Source organism: Perissodus microlepis, chromosome 15, assembly GCF_051167445.1.
Source record: "Perissodus microlepis isolate ML-2025 ecotype Zambia chromosome 15, ASM5116744v1, whole genome shotgun sequence".
NCBI lineage: Eukaryota > Metazoa > Chordata > Actinopteri > Cichliformes > Cichlidae > Perissodus > Perissodus microlepis.
The window spans coordinates 24,661,359-24,676,604 of NC_140475.1; the positions used below are offsets into that span (position 1 = coordinate 24,661,359).

Consider the following 15,246-nt stretch of genomic DNA (forward strand, 5'->3'; position numbering starts at 1 on the left):
CTGAAGCCACCGAAGCAGAGGGTGATGTGGCGGCGATCTCCTCGTCGTCCGCCGACACCCTTGCCAGAAAAGAGGCAGGTGAAGTAAAGTCCGAGCGGGGTGGAGAGGGCGAGCGGCTGGTCCGAGGCGGTGCAGCGGTGAGCCTCAGAGTCCCTACTCTGACTGCCTCCGGCTCGCGAGGCAGCGGCGACGACAACGACAACCGTTTACGGGTCGGAGTCGTAGGTGCGGAGGCGGCGTTTAACACCCTCTGAGCCAGCGCGCAGGCGCGAAGCTCCTCCTTCAGGGGGGCCAGAGAGTCAAACGCCTCAATAAGCTGGGGAAACTGCCGGAGCTGTGGCGCCTTCTGAAGGATGGCATCAATGGCCGCCAACCCAGTGGACACCACTCTGGGGTCCGTGCACCCACAGATGCGCGTCATGAGCCAGCTGATCCGTTGCAGCTCCTCCCCAATCTCGTCCGGACTGTCCGCTGGGTCTGACATGGTCAGATCGTACTGTCACGGCGGGGTGCGCCGGTGTGAAGAATGAGGTAGACCCAAGAGCAGACACGGTGGAGACAGAACTAGGTTTCCAAAATAAGGCAAGCCTTTATTGTGGCTGAAGGCATGACAAAAACACTAGGGAACACTGAAACTGGGAAAACTAAGAAGACAGAACACTGTGTAAACTAAAAAGGCTAAGACACTCTGTGAAGGAACTATGGAACAACTATAACACAGAGTAACTAAGCAGGCTATGAAACACAGTGTCACAATAAGGGAAACTACGAAAATACGAGGTGAGGATAACAGACGATCTGACATAACATCTGACATAAAGACACACTGGGCTTAAATACACTGAGGAAGTCATCAAGGAATTAGAGACAGAAGGGGAACACAGCTGGGAGGAACAAGACCTAATGAGACAGGGGGGACAAAGCTAGAAACACTGACATAAGACAGGAACATGAACCTTCAGAGTAAAACAGGAAACAAGACACCACTAAACAAAAACGCAGACACGACACAGAGAGACAGACTAGACACTGAACTAAACCTGCAATAAACATGAGAACACAAAAACCTACGAACTAATCCCTAAACAAGAATAACTGAAACATAGAGTCATAATCATCATTATAAGAAAAGAATCCAAAATGCAAAAACACACCAAAACATAACTCAAAATACTGGGTCAAACTGACCCAGAACCGTGACACTTTCGTTCTACACGGTGCATTTCAAGGTCCTGTACCCATCCGTCGGTAAACTGTACCTGGGCTTGTTGCAGTGACCTGAAGTTACTAAACTTCATGAGTGTATGCACTCACTCCAAGAACCGTATGATTATAAATATGAGTGTGGTGAAAGCTGGGCAGCAGGCTAATGTATTTTGTCCACTCTGTGTGCTCGTACGGGTCTAACCCTTTCACTCGATTGATTTTTTCCTCGTATCTTTTCTTTGACTTTTCATCAAGTCTGTCTTTGTACGGACTGGCATTGTTCTCCTTCGTTGTGTACATAACTTTTTTGGGGCACAAAGAAAAAGCAAGAAGGTATTGGAACCGGAGAATGAACGTTTTGCGGTGCTGCAAATGCTTGCGTTTGATGCGGTACTTGGATTGTTTTGCCACGAGTTCCCGGCATGCAATGCGCAAAAGTCACGTGGTCTGTCAAACTCTATGTATTAATGAGAAGTGAAAGAAGGAAAATGAGAAGAAAAGAAGAGAAGGAAAAAAAGGGGGGCGGGGGCATGAATATATATATAGCCTGAGGCCGGAAGGGGCGTGAATAAGGCGTGGTCCCGCTCCTGAAATTGATGATGATAGGTGGTGGTTCAGGAGCATTCAGACCCGCACTAGCAGACACAGAGATAGTTTCTACCCACAAGCCATCAGGCTTTTGAACTGCTGACATTCTGCACACACTATTACACACTCACTACAACTACTGGACTCTACACACACTGTCACTTTAACCACTTTAAAATCCTCACTGCGCAAGTTTTTTTGCACAAAATGTAAATACCAAATAACTGTCTTAAATTCTCTTAATATTTTATAGTTTAGTATTTTGTTATTTGTTGCTGTAGTTGTAGTTGTTGTTGCCTTGTTCATGTAAAGCTGAGGAGAATGAGCCAAAGAATTTCATTACGGGTAAATGTGGCTACACTGTTTATCTGTATATGACAATAAAACTTGAAACTTATAATACTAGTACTGTTTGCAGGAGTTGATGTAAGTTATGGTACCTGCATGGAGACGACTTGGGAGAAAATAGCCTCAGGAACAGCCAGCAGGACGGAAAGCAGCCAGATAGAAACAGCTTTCAGACACGTCCAGAAGACAGCGCTGGATGTCTGGATGTCCATGGGGTTTACTATGGCCTTATACCTGCAAGGGATGGGGGAAATGTCAGTAAAACGTTTATGGAATAAAACAATAAGAACATGATAAAACACTTTACATGTACCCAGGTAACAAAAACAGTTAACTTATTTAAAATCTTATGTGAAAGAAAAACATTTACAGCCCAGTTCACACTTTAAAACGGGCACAAGCTGCTCTTCATTGTGGACACTGATGAAACATCAGGGTAACAGCAGCAAACTTAAAGTCTTACACTTTCTCCACAAGTAGCTCGCTCCCTCACTGCTCCTCTCCAGTCTTTTCATTCTTCCCATTTTCAGCTACCTGATTCCTCACACCTTCCAAACTCCCCTCATTCCAATGATGCAGTAATCGTCCATGTAATTGTAACATGCCCAGCCATCCAGCTAAGGAAATCGCACAAAGTTGATTCTGTTCATCTGGACGTAGCATTTTCAGCGGGAGAAACATTTTGTCTCTCATCCAAGTGACTTCTTCAGTCTCAAGACTGCAGAACACAACATTTTTCAGTCATTTGTAGATTTATGTTTAGCATCAATAACTTTTAGATTTGTTTTCTGTGTGATTTTCAGTCCATCACATCACTGTGGACGAATTCAAGCTCACTTTTCTGCGGCATTATGTTAAAACACACCTAAACACTCCAGATCAGCAAACTGCAAAAACATTTACAGTTTTACTTATGCCTGTTAAGGATCAACTAACCAAATGCATTTACAGGTATTTGCTCCCTCCTTACAGTAAGGGTTTCTTTGTCTACACAAAGGACTGAAAACTGTTTTCACATAGCTGTATGTCTCAGTCTCTGCACACAGGGATGAAGAAACATGGAGATTTGCTTTTGTAGTCATAACAGCTAAAATATTCATACTTTAAGGCTTGTTTGAAGGGTGGGAATTTATTTAAATGACTGTACACATCAACTAAATAATTCAGGGGTTAACTCTGTTTGCTGTGTAGCTGCTGGTTGGAGGAATGATGTCAAATGTTTAAGTTGGTGTTCATTTTATCCAACTTCCAAAGGACAATGTGAGACATCTGCAGGCGTTTTCATTGGCTTCTGGTGTCTGACAGCATTATCTCAATCATAATCACATACTCCTGGCTCTCTGTTATCATATACCTGCTGCAGCTTCGGCGTCCTTTCCTCTCTGATCAGCTGCCAGGTTTTGCCTCCCTGCCTGTTTCTTGACTTTCTCCTGCCCTTTTGCTCCACTCACTTCTGATTCCTGCCACTCTCACACTGACTGAAGCTCATCCACTCACTTTGCCCCTCGGTCATTTCTACCTGTTTTTAAAAGTAGTTTCAACTTCCTATCTGCCGCTGTCATCCATTTGATGACTGCACTGCACAGACAGATTAACATCCCATTGAAACTGGAAGATAATAATGTGCTCTCACGTTAAGAGAGATGCACCTCATCTGAACAATGAAATGAACCCTTATCAGTCTAAGATGCAAATAATATAATTTGACCTACTGTTCACTTCTAAATATTTACAACCCTCAGATAGATATATTGAGATATAGATATATAGATATATATACTTTATTTTTTTACATTTCACACTTTCTACACATCAGTATTTACCTCTTGAACCCCTTTGATGAGAACATATTCATCAGAAAGAACTCATAGTGATAATTAAGATTAGCCACTGCAATATTGTTAGACCTCATCATTATAATGCTGAGGATGGTCAGGTCTCATATCAGGCACACTTTGCAATTACTAACAATCTGTTTTAGAATGCAACACCAAAATCAAGAGTAAAACTGGGTTCCAATAAGGGCAACAAGATTAGACCTGTTAGTGCTACAGCACCTAGGCTCAGAGTTACACAAATCATCTACAGGGAGTGCAGAATTATTAGGCAAGTTGTATTTTTGAGGAATAATTTTATTATTGAACAACAACCATGTTCTCAATGAACCCAAAAAACTCATTAATATCAAAGCTTATCAAATCAGTGACCAATATAGCCACCTTTCTTTGCAAGGACACTCAAAAGCCTGCCATCTATGGATTCTGTCAGTGTTTTGATCTGTTCACCATCAACATTGCGTGCAGCAGCAACCACAGCCTCCCAGACACTGTTCAGAGAGGTGTACTGTTTTCCCTCCTTGTAAATCTCACATTTGATGATGGACCACAGGTTCTCAATGGGGTTCAGATCAGGTGAACAAGGAGGCCATGTCATTAGTTTTTCTTCTTTTATACCCTTTCTTGCCAGCCACGCTGTGGAGTACTTGGACGCGTGTGATGGAGCATTGTCCTGCATGAAAATCATGTTTTTCTTGAAGGATGCAGACTTCTTCCTGTACCACTGCTTGAAGAAGGTGTCTTCCAGAAACTGGCAGTAGGACTGGGAGTTGAGCTTGACTCCATCCTCAACCCGAAAAGGCCCCACAAGCTCATCTTTGATGATACCAGCCCAAACCAGTACTCCACCTCCACCTTGCTGGCGTCTGAGTCGGACTGGAGCTCTCTGCCTTTACCAATCCAGCCACGGGCCCATCCATCTGGCCCATCAAGACTCACTCTCATGTCATCAGTCCATAAAACCTTAGAAAAATCAGTCTTGAGATATTTCTTGGCCCAGTCTTGACGTTTCAGCTTGTGTGTCTTGTTCAGTGGTGGTCGTCTTTCAGCCTTTCTTACCTTGGCCATGTCTCTGAGTATTGCACACCTTGTGCTTTTGGGCACTCCAGTGATGTTGCAGCTCTGAAATATGGCCAAACTGGTGGCAAGTGGCATCTTGGCAGCTGCACGCTTGACTTTTCTCAGTTCATGGGCAGTTATTTTGCGCCTTGGTTTTTCCACACGCTTCTTGCGACCCTGTTGACTATTTTGAATGAAACGCTTGATTGTTCGATGATCACGCTTCAGAAGCTTTGCAATTTTGAGACTGCTGCATCACTCTGCAAGATATCTCACTATTTTTGACTTTTCTGTGCCTGTCAAGTCCTTCTTTTGACCCATTTTGCCAAAGGAAAGGACGTTGCCTAATAATTATGCACACCTGATATAGGGTGTTGATGTCATTAGACCACACCCCTTCTCATTACAGAGTTGCACATCACCTAATATGCTTAATTGGTAGTAGGCTTTCGAGCCTATACAGCTTGGAATAAGACAACATGCATGAAGAGGATGATGTGGACAAAATACTCATTTGCCTAATAATTCTGCACTCCCTGTATGAATGAAGACAAGTATGAACTCACAGTACTGAGTGAACAATGAGCTAAAGAAAATCCACACAGGAGCTCAAAAGACTACTAAAACAAAACAGGAAGTGAGGAACTATAACTAACCAGGACAGTGCAGACACATGAAAACACTTAATATAGGCAAAATGACAGAATAGAGACACACAAAGAACTTGACACTCAAAGACAAAGAGTGCATCACAATCAAAAGCAAACACAAGCAACAAACACATAGGAGCATTAACACCACACCCATTAGAGACAGTTAAAATGTTAAAATATGTTCAACAAAGAGTGTATTTCTTTCCTTGGTATGTTTAATCACAGTGTTGTAGCTAAACATGTAATGAAGGCTAAAGAAAAAGGACAATAAACACAATGCTTTTTCATTTAAATGTATTTATATTCTCTATCCGCTACTTTCATATGTGCATCAGATAAACTGTTGATGATGCTCCTTGTGTGACATTAAAACCTTCCACAAGAAGAGATCACTTAAAGAAAACATGTGCTCAACACAAATCTTGTAACTTTTGTTTTTATGCTTATCAAGATATTCCAGCTTTTCCACATCAGCAAAGCATTAAAATTTCTTTCATGCGAGGGACTGAAGGATTCAGCCCTGAAATGATTTTGTATTATTCTGCAAAATGAACAGAATACTAAAAAAAACTATGTAACTATTTCTATGAAAACACAATTTCAAATTAGACATCAAGGTCCTGCCACTGTGCAAAGACTAAAAATCATTACTGCATTAACCATTGATCACACTTCATATTTTTGCACTGAATGCAAACATAAATCATTTAATAACCACATCATTTTCTTTTGCTGGCATTAGCGGCTCCAGTCTCTTTGTTACTTAATGAGAAACCACATCATCCATCGGGTGGCAGGGGAGGGGACGCAATAGTACTTTGTCACACTAATCACAATTATTCTTTATGTGTAATCGTGGAGCTGAATTTTAAATTCCTCATTAGGCCAAGCAGATCAGTCATTCAGCTGACAGGGACACAGCAATTTATACCAGTGACCAACAGCCATGCGTTATTTCTCTCTAGCTGGATGAGGACGGCTGTTAGTTTTGATATAGTTCTATGAGACTGCTGACTTTAGGTGGGGAAAATACAAATAAGCAAAACACATCTACAGAGAAACAAGAAGTGGAAGAAGTTCCACTTTATATCACCACGTTCTGTGCTTTCTCTGCATCAAAGTTAAACTTTTTTGTTTTTAACATGTGTTGATGATGCTATTTTGATAGCCCTTCTTGAAGCACAGGTTTGCATTAACTTTGCCACACTGAGTTGGTTTTAATTTTCATCATTATCTGAAATCTGTGGTGTACCCCAAGGTTCAATTTTAGGTATTATTTTGATTTCTCTTGACACTAGTTGTCTTTGGAAATTGATCTAACATCCCATCGCATTCCCTGCTATGCAGAGGACAAAGGGATCCTTTTGTTTTAGCTTGTCCCTGGATTATCACCTGCTGAAATAGTGAAAAGAAATTGTGAAATGCTGTCTGAGGCATTTAGAGGTTATATCAGATGTCACTTTGATCTGTCCCATTAAGACCACCCTTGTCCACTAGTTTGATAGCATAAAGTTAAATAACAATTTTTTTAATAGTTTCATTTGACCTGAAAGGAGCTGCTCTGTCTTCCTTCCTCCAATTAAAAAACATTAACGATAAGTTGCTTTAACCCACCAAGGTGAAAAGAGTCAGCTTTTATTTTCTTGAGGTTACAATACTGCAGTTCATGCCACACATTTCCTGTAGGTTTTTAGAAACGATTTTCAGATTTTACTGATAACTTCTAAAGCATGTCTGAGACCTGCCTAAAACTATAGAGCTAAAATGTTGAACCTGTGAACCAGTTTGCCTCAAATCAGTCTGGAATATTAGCAAGGTTGGTTAGCAATATCTATCAACTGAACACTTGCATCATACAGACAGACGCTGGCACATTAATGCTACGTAACAGAAATAACATCCAGAAAATTCACTCATTAAAACTCCAGCAAGCAGTATTTGCCAAACAAACAGCATTAATACAGTACAGTGACTTCAATTAGCTAAATTAAAGGCTAGCAGATAGCTAGCAGCTACAGCCGCACCTGTTAGCTCAAACTTTGCACCTTAGCAAAAGTAAAATAAGAGATTTTTGTCATGATACGCTATGTAGCAGACAGGAAAGGATAGCTTAATTGCTAGAACTCACAGAAAATACAAAGCAAAACTGAGCCAGACATGCATCTTTTGAGCAAAAAGAAACACCCCCAGAGGAGTGCACCATGAAGAAAAACAAAGACCTTTGGAAAACTGAGGCCTTAAATAGACACATGAGGTAGTTAGAAAGAGAGGACACACTGGGGAAAATGAGACACAGCTGAACAGAATCTAACAAGACAGGGGGACAAAATAAAACAGAAAGTAACAAAACCTGAGAACAACTACACCCGGGAAAACTTCCATGGACATGGAAAACAAGGGGAAAGCCAAGAAAAACAACAAGACACTACACCAAATAACCCAAGGCAGAATACTAAGTGAAAACAGACATGAACTGAAACTCGAGGACTAAATCATAACCAAGAACCTAGACCTAGGACCCACATAACCAAAAAGATAACTGAGGACAGAGAACAGCAAACTAGAAAAACTGGATCAACAACCCAGGAACCATGACATTTATGAAATAACAGTTTTTATATCAAAATGTAAGAATGCTTATTTCAGCTGTAATACTTGGGAGCCTATCCAGACTGACTCACTTTTGGAGGCAGCAAGTGTCCATCAATAAACTTCAGTTTTGGGCACTTTTTAGCTTTGTGTTTCAGCCACAGAGGTTTATTCTTGGTTATGAAATAAACATACTGATTTGTGACCATGTTTATGTTCAGTCTGTGGTAATTATTCAGGTGTTCCAGTAAACTGTCACTGTGAAAAGCTAGCATGAGCATAAGGCATGATATTAGTTGGCCATGCTGTGGTTCGTCTAGGGTACCATAACCAAATTTAAAATAAAGATTCAGATTCAGAAAACATCATTTATTCCACAATGGGCAATTCTGTTTGTCAGTCCACCATTATAATGGATAGATAAATGAAATAGATTAAAGAAAAAATAAAATAAATAAACACTTATAAATAATATAGAACATAATATAGAAGTCTAGCATTCAACATTCAGTTTGCCAGTGAGCAGCTTGACGTTGTGGTCTCCGAGCAGAACTCCACACATCAACCTATTCATAACCAGATGAATAAAAACAAAGAGCCTCTCCTGACATTTATCAGCCGAATAGAAGAAAGTATGAAAGAATTTGAGAAGTTTTTTTTTTTTCTAAAGGCTGCATGATAGCACTGACCTGAGGGCAATAAAACAAATTCATGTGAAAGAGCGTGCTCAGATCGATGAATGAAACCTTTTACTTTCTCCCAAATGGAGCTGAGATCTTTGATCTTGGAGTTTCCCAATGCTATTGAGATTGTCCCTGTCCTTCACAGAAAGCCCACTGAACCAGCACATGAAAGAAAATGTTAAAAGACTTTCTGTAAAATAATAAAGAAATGACACAAGATATTTTTAGAAATGGTAAGAAATAGTGTGCAACAAGTAAATTCTTTGTTTTCCTCGTTTAATCACTGACTTTGTCTGCATCGGATTTAAACTGATATTTATTTCCGAGTATCCGCAATTTAGACTTTTCCGCGGTGTATGATTCCAGCTGCTGTCATTCTGGAAATCATCAATTATTTTCTTAGTATTAATCACATTAAGGTCAACAAAGTTTTCATTACACCACCTGAGCAGTGCAGGCAGAGCACCACTATGACCTCACGGTGAACCCTGAAGAGGAGACTGCATGGCCATCAGAAAATGGCAAAGAAGTTTTGTATAAGCCGTGAGACCAGTTTTCCCGTGCTTCACTCGCGTACATCAGTTTGAAGAGGAAAAAGAACTCCACGGGACTCCGATGTGAAAAGATGTAACAAAAAATTTATTCCACAGTTTGCATCTTACAGGAGTGGTCAGGTTTAACTTATCCTCAACAAAATAACCTACTACGGTAGCCGCGTATAGCTTATGCCGTGTTAACTCTTTTTCTCTCTCCCCCCTCCCGCACCGCATGCACTAATTTGCATACATCCGTGATGCACGGATTTTACTATAAACACGAGTCTTTAAGGCACATGTATTCATGGTACTACGTAACCAAACCAACACAGCAATAAAATAATTTTAGTTCCACCATAAACATGCATTTACTTCCTAAATTATTAATTACACAAACAAGCTTAACAACAGCGAAATATAAATACTAAAACATATGAACTATCTTAACTTGGCTCCCACAAGTTTGTAGCTATCCGTGTAGATCAGGGGTTGGGACCTCCAGGCCTCAAGAGCCAGTGTCCTGCAGGTTTTTAAACAACACCCTGGGTCAACACTCCTGAATCAAAATATTAGTTCATTACCAGGCCTCTGGAGAACTTCAAGGCATGCTGAGGAGGTCATTTAGCCATTTAAATCAGCTGTGTTGGATCAAGGACACATCTAAAATCTGCAGGACACCAGCCCTTGAGGCCTGGAGTTCCCCACCCCTGGTGTAGATGATAGAAGCAGAGGAGAAGGAACACAGGCTTGTGGAAAGCCACAGACAACCAGTTACAGAAACCTGCTGAATGCTATCAGTTAAAAAGTGTAATATATTCTGATCCACAGGGGCTTTATCTGCAAATCAAAATGCTCATGTGAGATTTTGGTTTTCCAAGATGCTTATGTGCTCTGTCTAGAATGACAAACAAACTGCAGTGGATCTAATCTGACATCAATCATGAACAACCTGATCTTTTGTGATTATGACTCATTCGAGGTGTGAGAGGCTCCCTCAGCCTGGAAACATTACTTAAGAAGTCAGATCTTTTTAAAAATGAGGAAAAAAAGAATTAAATGTGTTTGTCAGGTCAGCATCATCCACAGCATGTAAAGAAATGGGTTCCCTTGTTTTACAAGAGCACTGGTTTATGGATGCCATTCGTTTTATTCCCTGCCGAGCTGCTCTGCGCTCACTGCTAAAGTATTGTTTTTCAGTTTTATTTCGATACGGATTTTTGGCCTTTCTGGTTTCATTCCTCTCTTCTCTCAAGACAGGAGCAGGAGTATGAAAGAAAACTTTTTGGCTCCTTTCTGCAGTTAAAATCTGTCCGGTGGGGGGGGGACCCTCTCCTGCTTCTGTACAAAATCATCTCTACAAAGATGCTGCACTAAGTCTCTGTCCTGCTGTTGCTTGTGTTAAACTGTCAGAATGTTAATAAAAAAGCAGACTGTTTCCAGAGCTGGTGTCACTGTGACCCATCCAGCATGTCACAGATTTGCGTTGTGACTCGGTACAGTTTCATATTCAGGACTCAAACCTGGTCTCTCTACCCTGCTGTACATTCAGTGACTGACAGACGGGCTCAGGGGGATTTTGGACTGGTCTGCACAAAGATTCATTCATGGACCTCACACTCACCCATAAATTTTACATCATATCACTGTAGCGCACTTCATGTTTTATTAATGCAATCATTTATTTATTATTTATGTCATATAGGAGCTCAGAGTTTAAAGCCGTGTCCCCTGGCTGAATAAGCTGGATGGGAAAAAATGGATATAAAGTACAAGATGATGCAGATGTATTTAGGATGGTTAAAATGGAGGTGCACAGATGTAACCCAAACAGAAAACATAGTTTTAGTGTGAGAAGAAGTGAGAGAATCATCTTCTGCTCTCAGGGTAGATCGTGACACAAGTTGCCCTTTTTTGAAAGTCTTAATTTGGGTGTCCAGGTACAACATTTTCGGGCCATATACGCAGACGCAGAGGTAAAGAGGTAAATAGTTGCAAATGCAGCGTGTGCTCTGTTAGGATGTGAAATCGAATCTAAAATCTTTATTTCTTGTCTCAGGGCAAGTTTGACATCCAACATGAAATCACAAAGTATTCGGTGCCAGAAATCAGCGTGAGACCCATCTGGAAGCTTTCCGGGCATGTCAGATCGTCAATGTGAGATCAGCCAAAATTAAATCATGTTTGGTTTTTGATTTCCGTTCTGAAGTTTCCTCCCACTCGTTTTCAAGTCTTCATATGGGACGGTCTTTGTATTTTGTTCCTTATTCTGCTTTTCAGGATTAGCTTCCATTTAGGTTTTTCAATTTCTGTTTTCAAGAGTAAGACCTCATGTTTCTTGAATAATTACCATTTTATTATTTGAGTAATGCTGGCTCTATAGCGACAGTTCTTTTGTCCTCGGTTGTTATTCCAGCGGTCCCGTGGCTCTCTGTGTATTGTGTCTGAGTTTTCTTGTCCTTGTTAAGTTTGGTCCTCTTATTTCCTGTTTTACTTACTTTTACTTGTTGTCAATTTCTCCCGTGCCCTGTCTTGATTTTTATTTTCTATCTATTCATTTCCTTGATTGTGTTCAGTTGCCCCTTGTTTCCCTGCTGTTTTCAACTCTCCTGATTAGCCCTCAGAGTGTATAAATAGTCCTGTCTCTTCTTGTTCTTTGTCAGAGCATATGTTTACCTGCCTTCATCTGTGGCCTGGCTAATCACTGAAATTCTAGATTTTTCCTTGTTGCTTGACTTTCCATCAACTTAATAAAAGGTCCATTTTTTGTTACTTTCTGCCTGACTTTTTAAAGTCCTGAGTTTGGGCCCTCAACCTGCAATTCACAACATCATCCCAGCAGGACAGATGCTTTTCTAAAGTCTGGCTTTTATCCAGTGACTGTGAACAACAGAAGCTGTCATCACAGGTCACCTGCAGCAAAGTTCAACTCAGCTAAAGATGATTCTCAGAGTTTCTGCTGGTGTTATTTTTCAGTTTCATGCAGAGGAGAATATGATAGTTTCACCTGAGTCTCACAAGTATACTGTGACTCAAAGAGATGTGAAGATCTATGGATATATCCATGCTGATGCAAAAAGATAATTACCAGACAGAAGAGTGGCTTCATTATCAGTGCTCAGTTTTAACATAGTTTATTTGTTTCATTTCCTCTCTCTATTAACACATCCCACCAAAACTGCCGTGCTTCTGCAGATTTAGTTTGTTGGGATCAGATCACTCTAATTAAAAATAAGTATATTTAGTGGCTGGACTACATATTTTTCTAGGTTATCCTCTGACAGGGGTCATCGTCCAGAAAACCAATAAAACAGAGCTTTTATTGGTAAATCATCTTTTCCTAAACCTTTAAAGAAGGATTGACTGTTGCATGCTCAGTCATTCAAGTAAACAAATCCCATCAATGTCTAAAATGTCCGAGAACAAGACACCAATAAAGCAACTGTAGTGAGAACTGTGTTTGTTAACTTACCGAAACTTTTTGGAATAAACTTTATGAAAAATCTCCAGACAGCAGTTATGTGTCCCTCAAACACAAACCAAAACATGTAATTTCCAGAAAAACAGGTTGTGTAATTATGAGTCAACTCCACTGCAGAGTACAATATCAACAATGTCTGATTTAATTTCTGCTTTAGAAGATTAAAAACAAACTGAGTGGGAACCTTCAGCATTTATCTCAATTGTTTATACAAAACAAGCCTGAAGAGACTCTCACGCTACCAGCGACCTTCTGCTTCTGAAACCCTTCATTCACCACACCTGCTGGATTCATACCTGCTTCAGGTTATTCTAAAGTTTAATCTATTCACAGAGATTGACACAAAGCCTCACATTCATTTACGTCAGGAAGCTGTTGTTGCTAAGAGCAGTGGATGGATTGCTGATCCATCCACTGCTGATTACAGATGGATTCTGTAATCAGCTAAACATCTCCACGGTTGTGTGTGGATACTGTATTTTAGCATACTCACAACTAACAGAGGAGATGGCACATACGAAGCAAAATGTTGACCAGCTAATCTTGTCAAGTTTTTATTTGTTGCCGCTACATAGGCTGAACATCTCATTGCACCTCCTAGGCCAGAGTGGACTTGGAGGGAGAAAAAATCTTTGGAGAGATGAAACCAAGATGAACTCATACCAGAATGATGGGCAGAGAAAGTATGGAAAAGGAGAGAGGAATGTCACATCATCTGTCAAAGTCTCCTCCCACTCATTTTCAAGTCTTCGTGTGTGACAGCCTTACATGCCAGAGTGTGTAAGGCTGCCACCGGAGCCAGTGGAGTCCAGTCATTAGTACCAATGTGACTGCTGATAGAAGCAGGGAAAGGTTATATTTAAGATATCTGGCCAATCAAAATCATCTGACTTTGGACTGCAGCATTTTAGATAAGAGTAGTCATGTGACCTTTTTTTCCTATTTTATAAAGCTGTTTGTCACCAAACGTCATTAACCAGAGAAAGCACTCCAGTTCTAGAGTTTTACCTTTTCCCCTATCACTCATACAGTTAAGTCTTTTTTCAGAACAGATTCAGCAACAGGACACATTAAAATAAACCTGTTATGAATATACGAAAGGAAAAATGTAGGAAATAAACACTGACAAGCTCTCAAGAATATTTTAAGAATAGACTAAAATATATATATTTAAAATATTCTCTTAGAAATTAGGTAAATTTAGAAGAGAACCTAAAAATTATTTAAATTGCCGGTAAATTCAGAATAAAATATGTTAATAATTTTTAAAGTCAGTTAAAAACCAAGATGTTGTACTTCTAGTTCAGCTTTTGAACAGATGGCTCCACACTTTCTTCAAGCACTTTGTTATGATGGAGAATTCAAAGCTCGGTCCCTCAGGGAGCAAAGCAACCTGAAACCAGAACATTTCCACCACTGCAGGTACTACAAGGTTCTTGCATGAATAGATTTTCTGCTGTGAGGCAGCGAAACAACTGCACGAGGGAGAAGTTTTCTGACAGAAAAAACACAAAATATCCGCTAACAGCTTGAAAAGACTGTGAAGGGTGGCCTGTCTTTGAGTTAGCCCTTTGACAGACTGACGACCTGTCCAGGGTGTAACCCGCCTCTTGCCCTATGGCAGCTGGGGTTGTATCCAACCCTTCCACGACCCTGAATGAGACAAGTGGAAGAAAAGGAAGTCAACAACTTCTAAAGGTAACGATGGATAACTAACTGTTGGTCTCACTTGGGCCCAAAGCCCTGACTCCTGGTTGAAAGTGCTTTATTTGACATCCATCTACTGAATACATACGCTTCACTACTGTTTCTCCCACTGTGGGATGAGCTACGTCTGTACTTTCCCAACGTCTTTTTCCCTCTGGATGCATGCTGTGACATCACATGCCTGTGATTAGAATAGCAATTCTGAAGCTGGAGTTAAAGTAAAAAGGGGTCAGCTGCCAAACATGTCTACTATAACTGCGACCAAACACATGATTCATCTGTCCAGAGGTCATTATTCACAATCAAGATTATGGGCATGCAAGACTGGAAAATGATACAAAATCACAAAATTACATGTAAATGACATAATGCTATATATGACATGATTTCAGATTTCTCTTAGGTTAATATGGGTGATAATCATGCTGAAACAATGACGACTACTCCTTTCATCTGTGGCAGTTGTGTCACAAACTTTCAACAAAAAAGCAGCTCCTCTGCGATTTGTTTCCCAGAAGCCCCTCAGAAATATATCTCAAAGCCAAAGGACACCAGCACGTTTAA

General features: G+C 40.5%; 1 protein-coding gene across 1 annotated transcript in view; it reads right to left on the reverse strand.

The window, feature by feature from the left end:
* nmbr (neuromedin B receptor) overlaps positions 1-15,246 on the reverse strand; it is a 92,215-nt gene that overhangs the window by 59,484 nt on the left and 17,485 nt on the right. Inside the window, exon 2 of the mRNA XM_084952350.1 lies at positions 2,235-2,376. Coding sequence (XP_084808476.1) covers positions 2,235-2,376 — 142 coding nt within the window. The remainder of the gene's footprint in view (positions 1-2,234; positions 2,377-15,246) is intronic.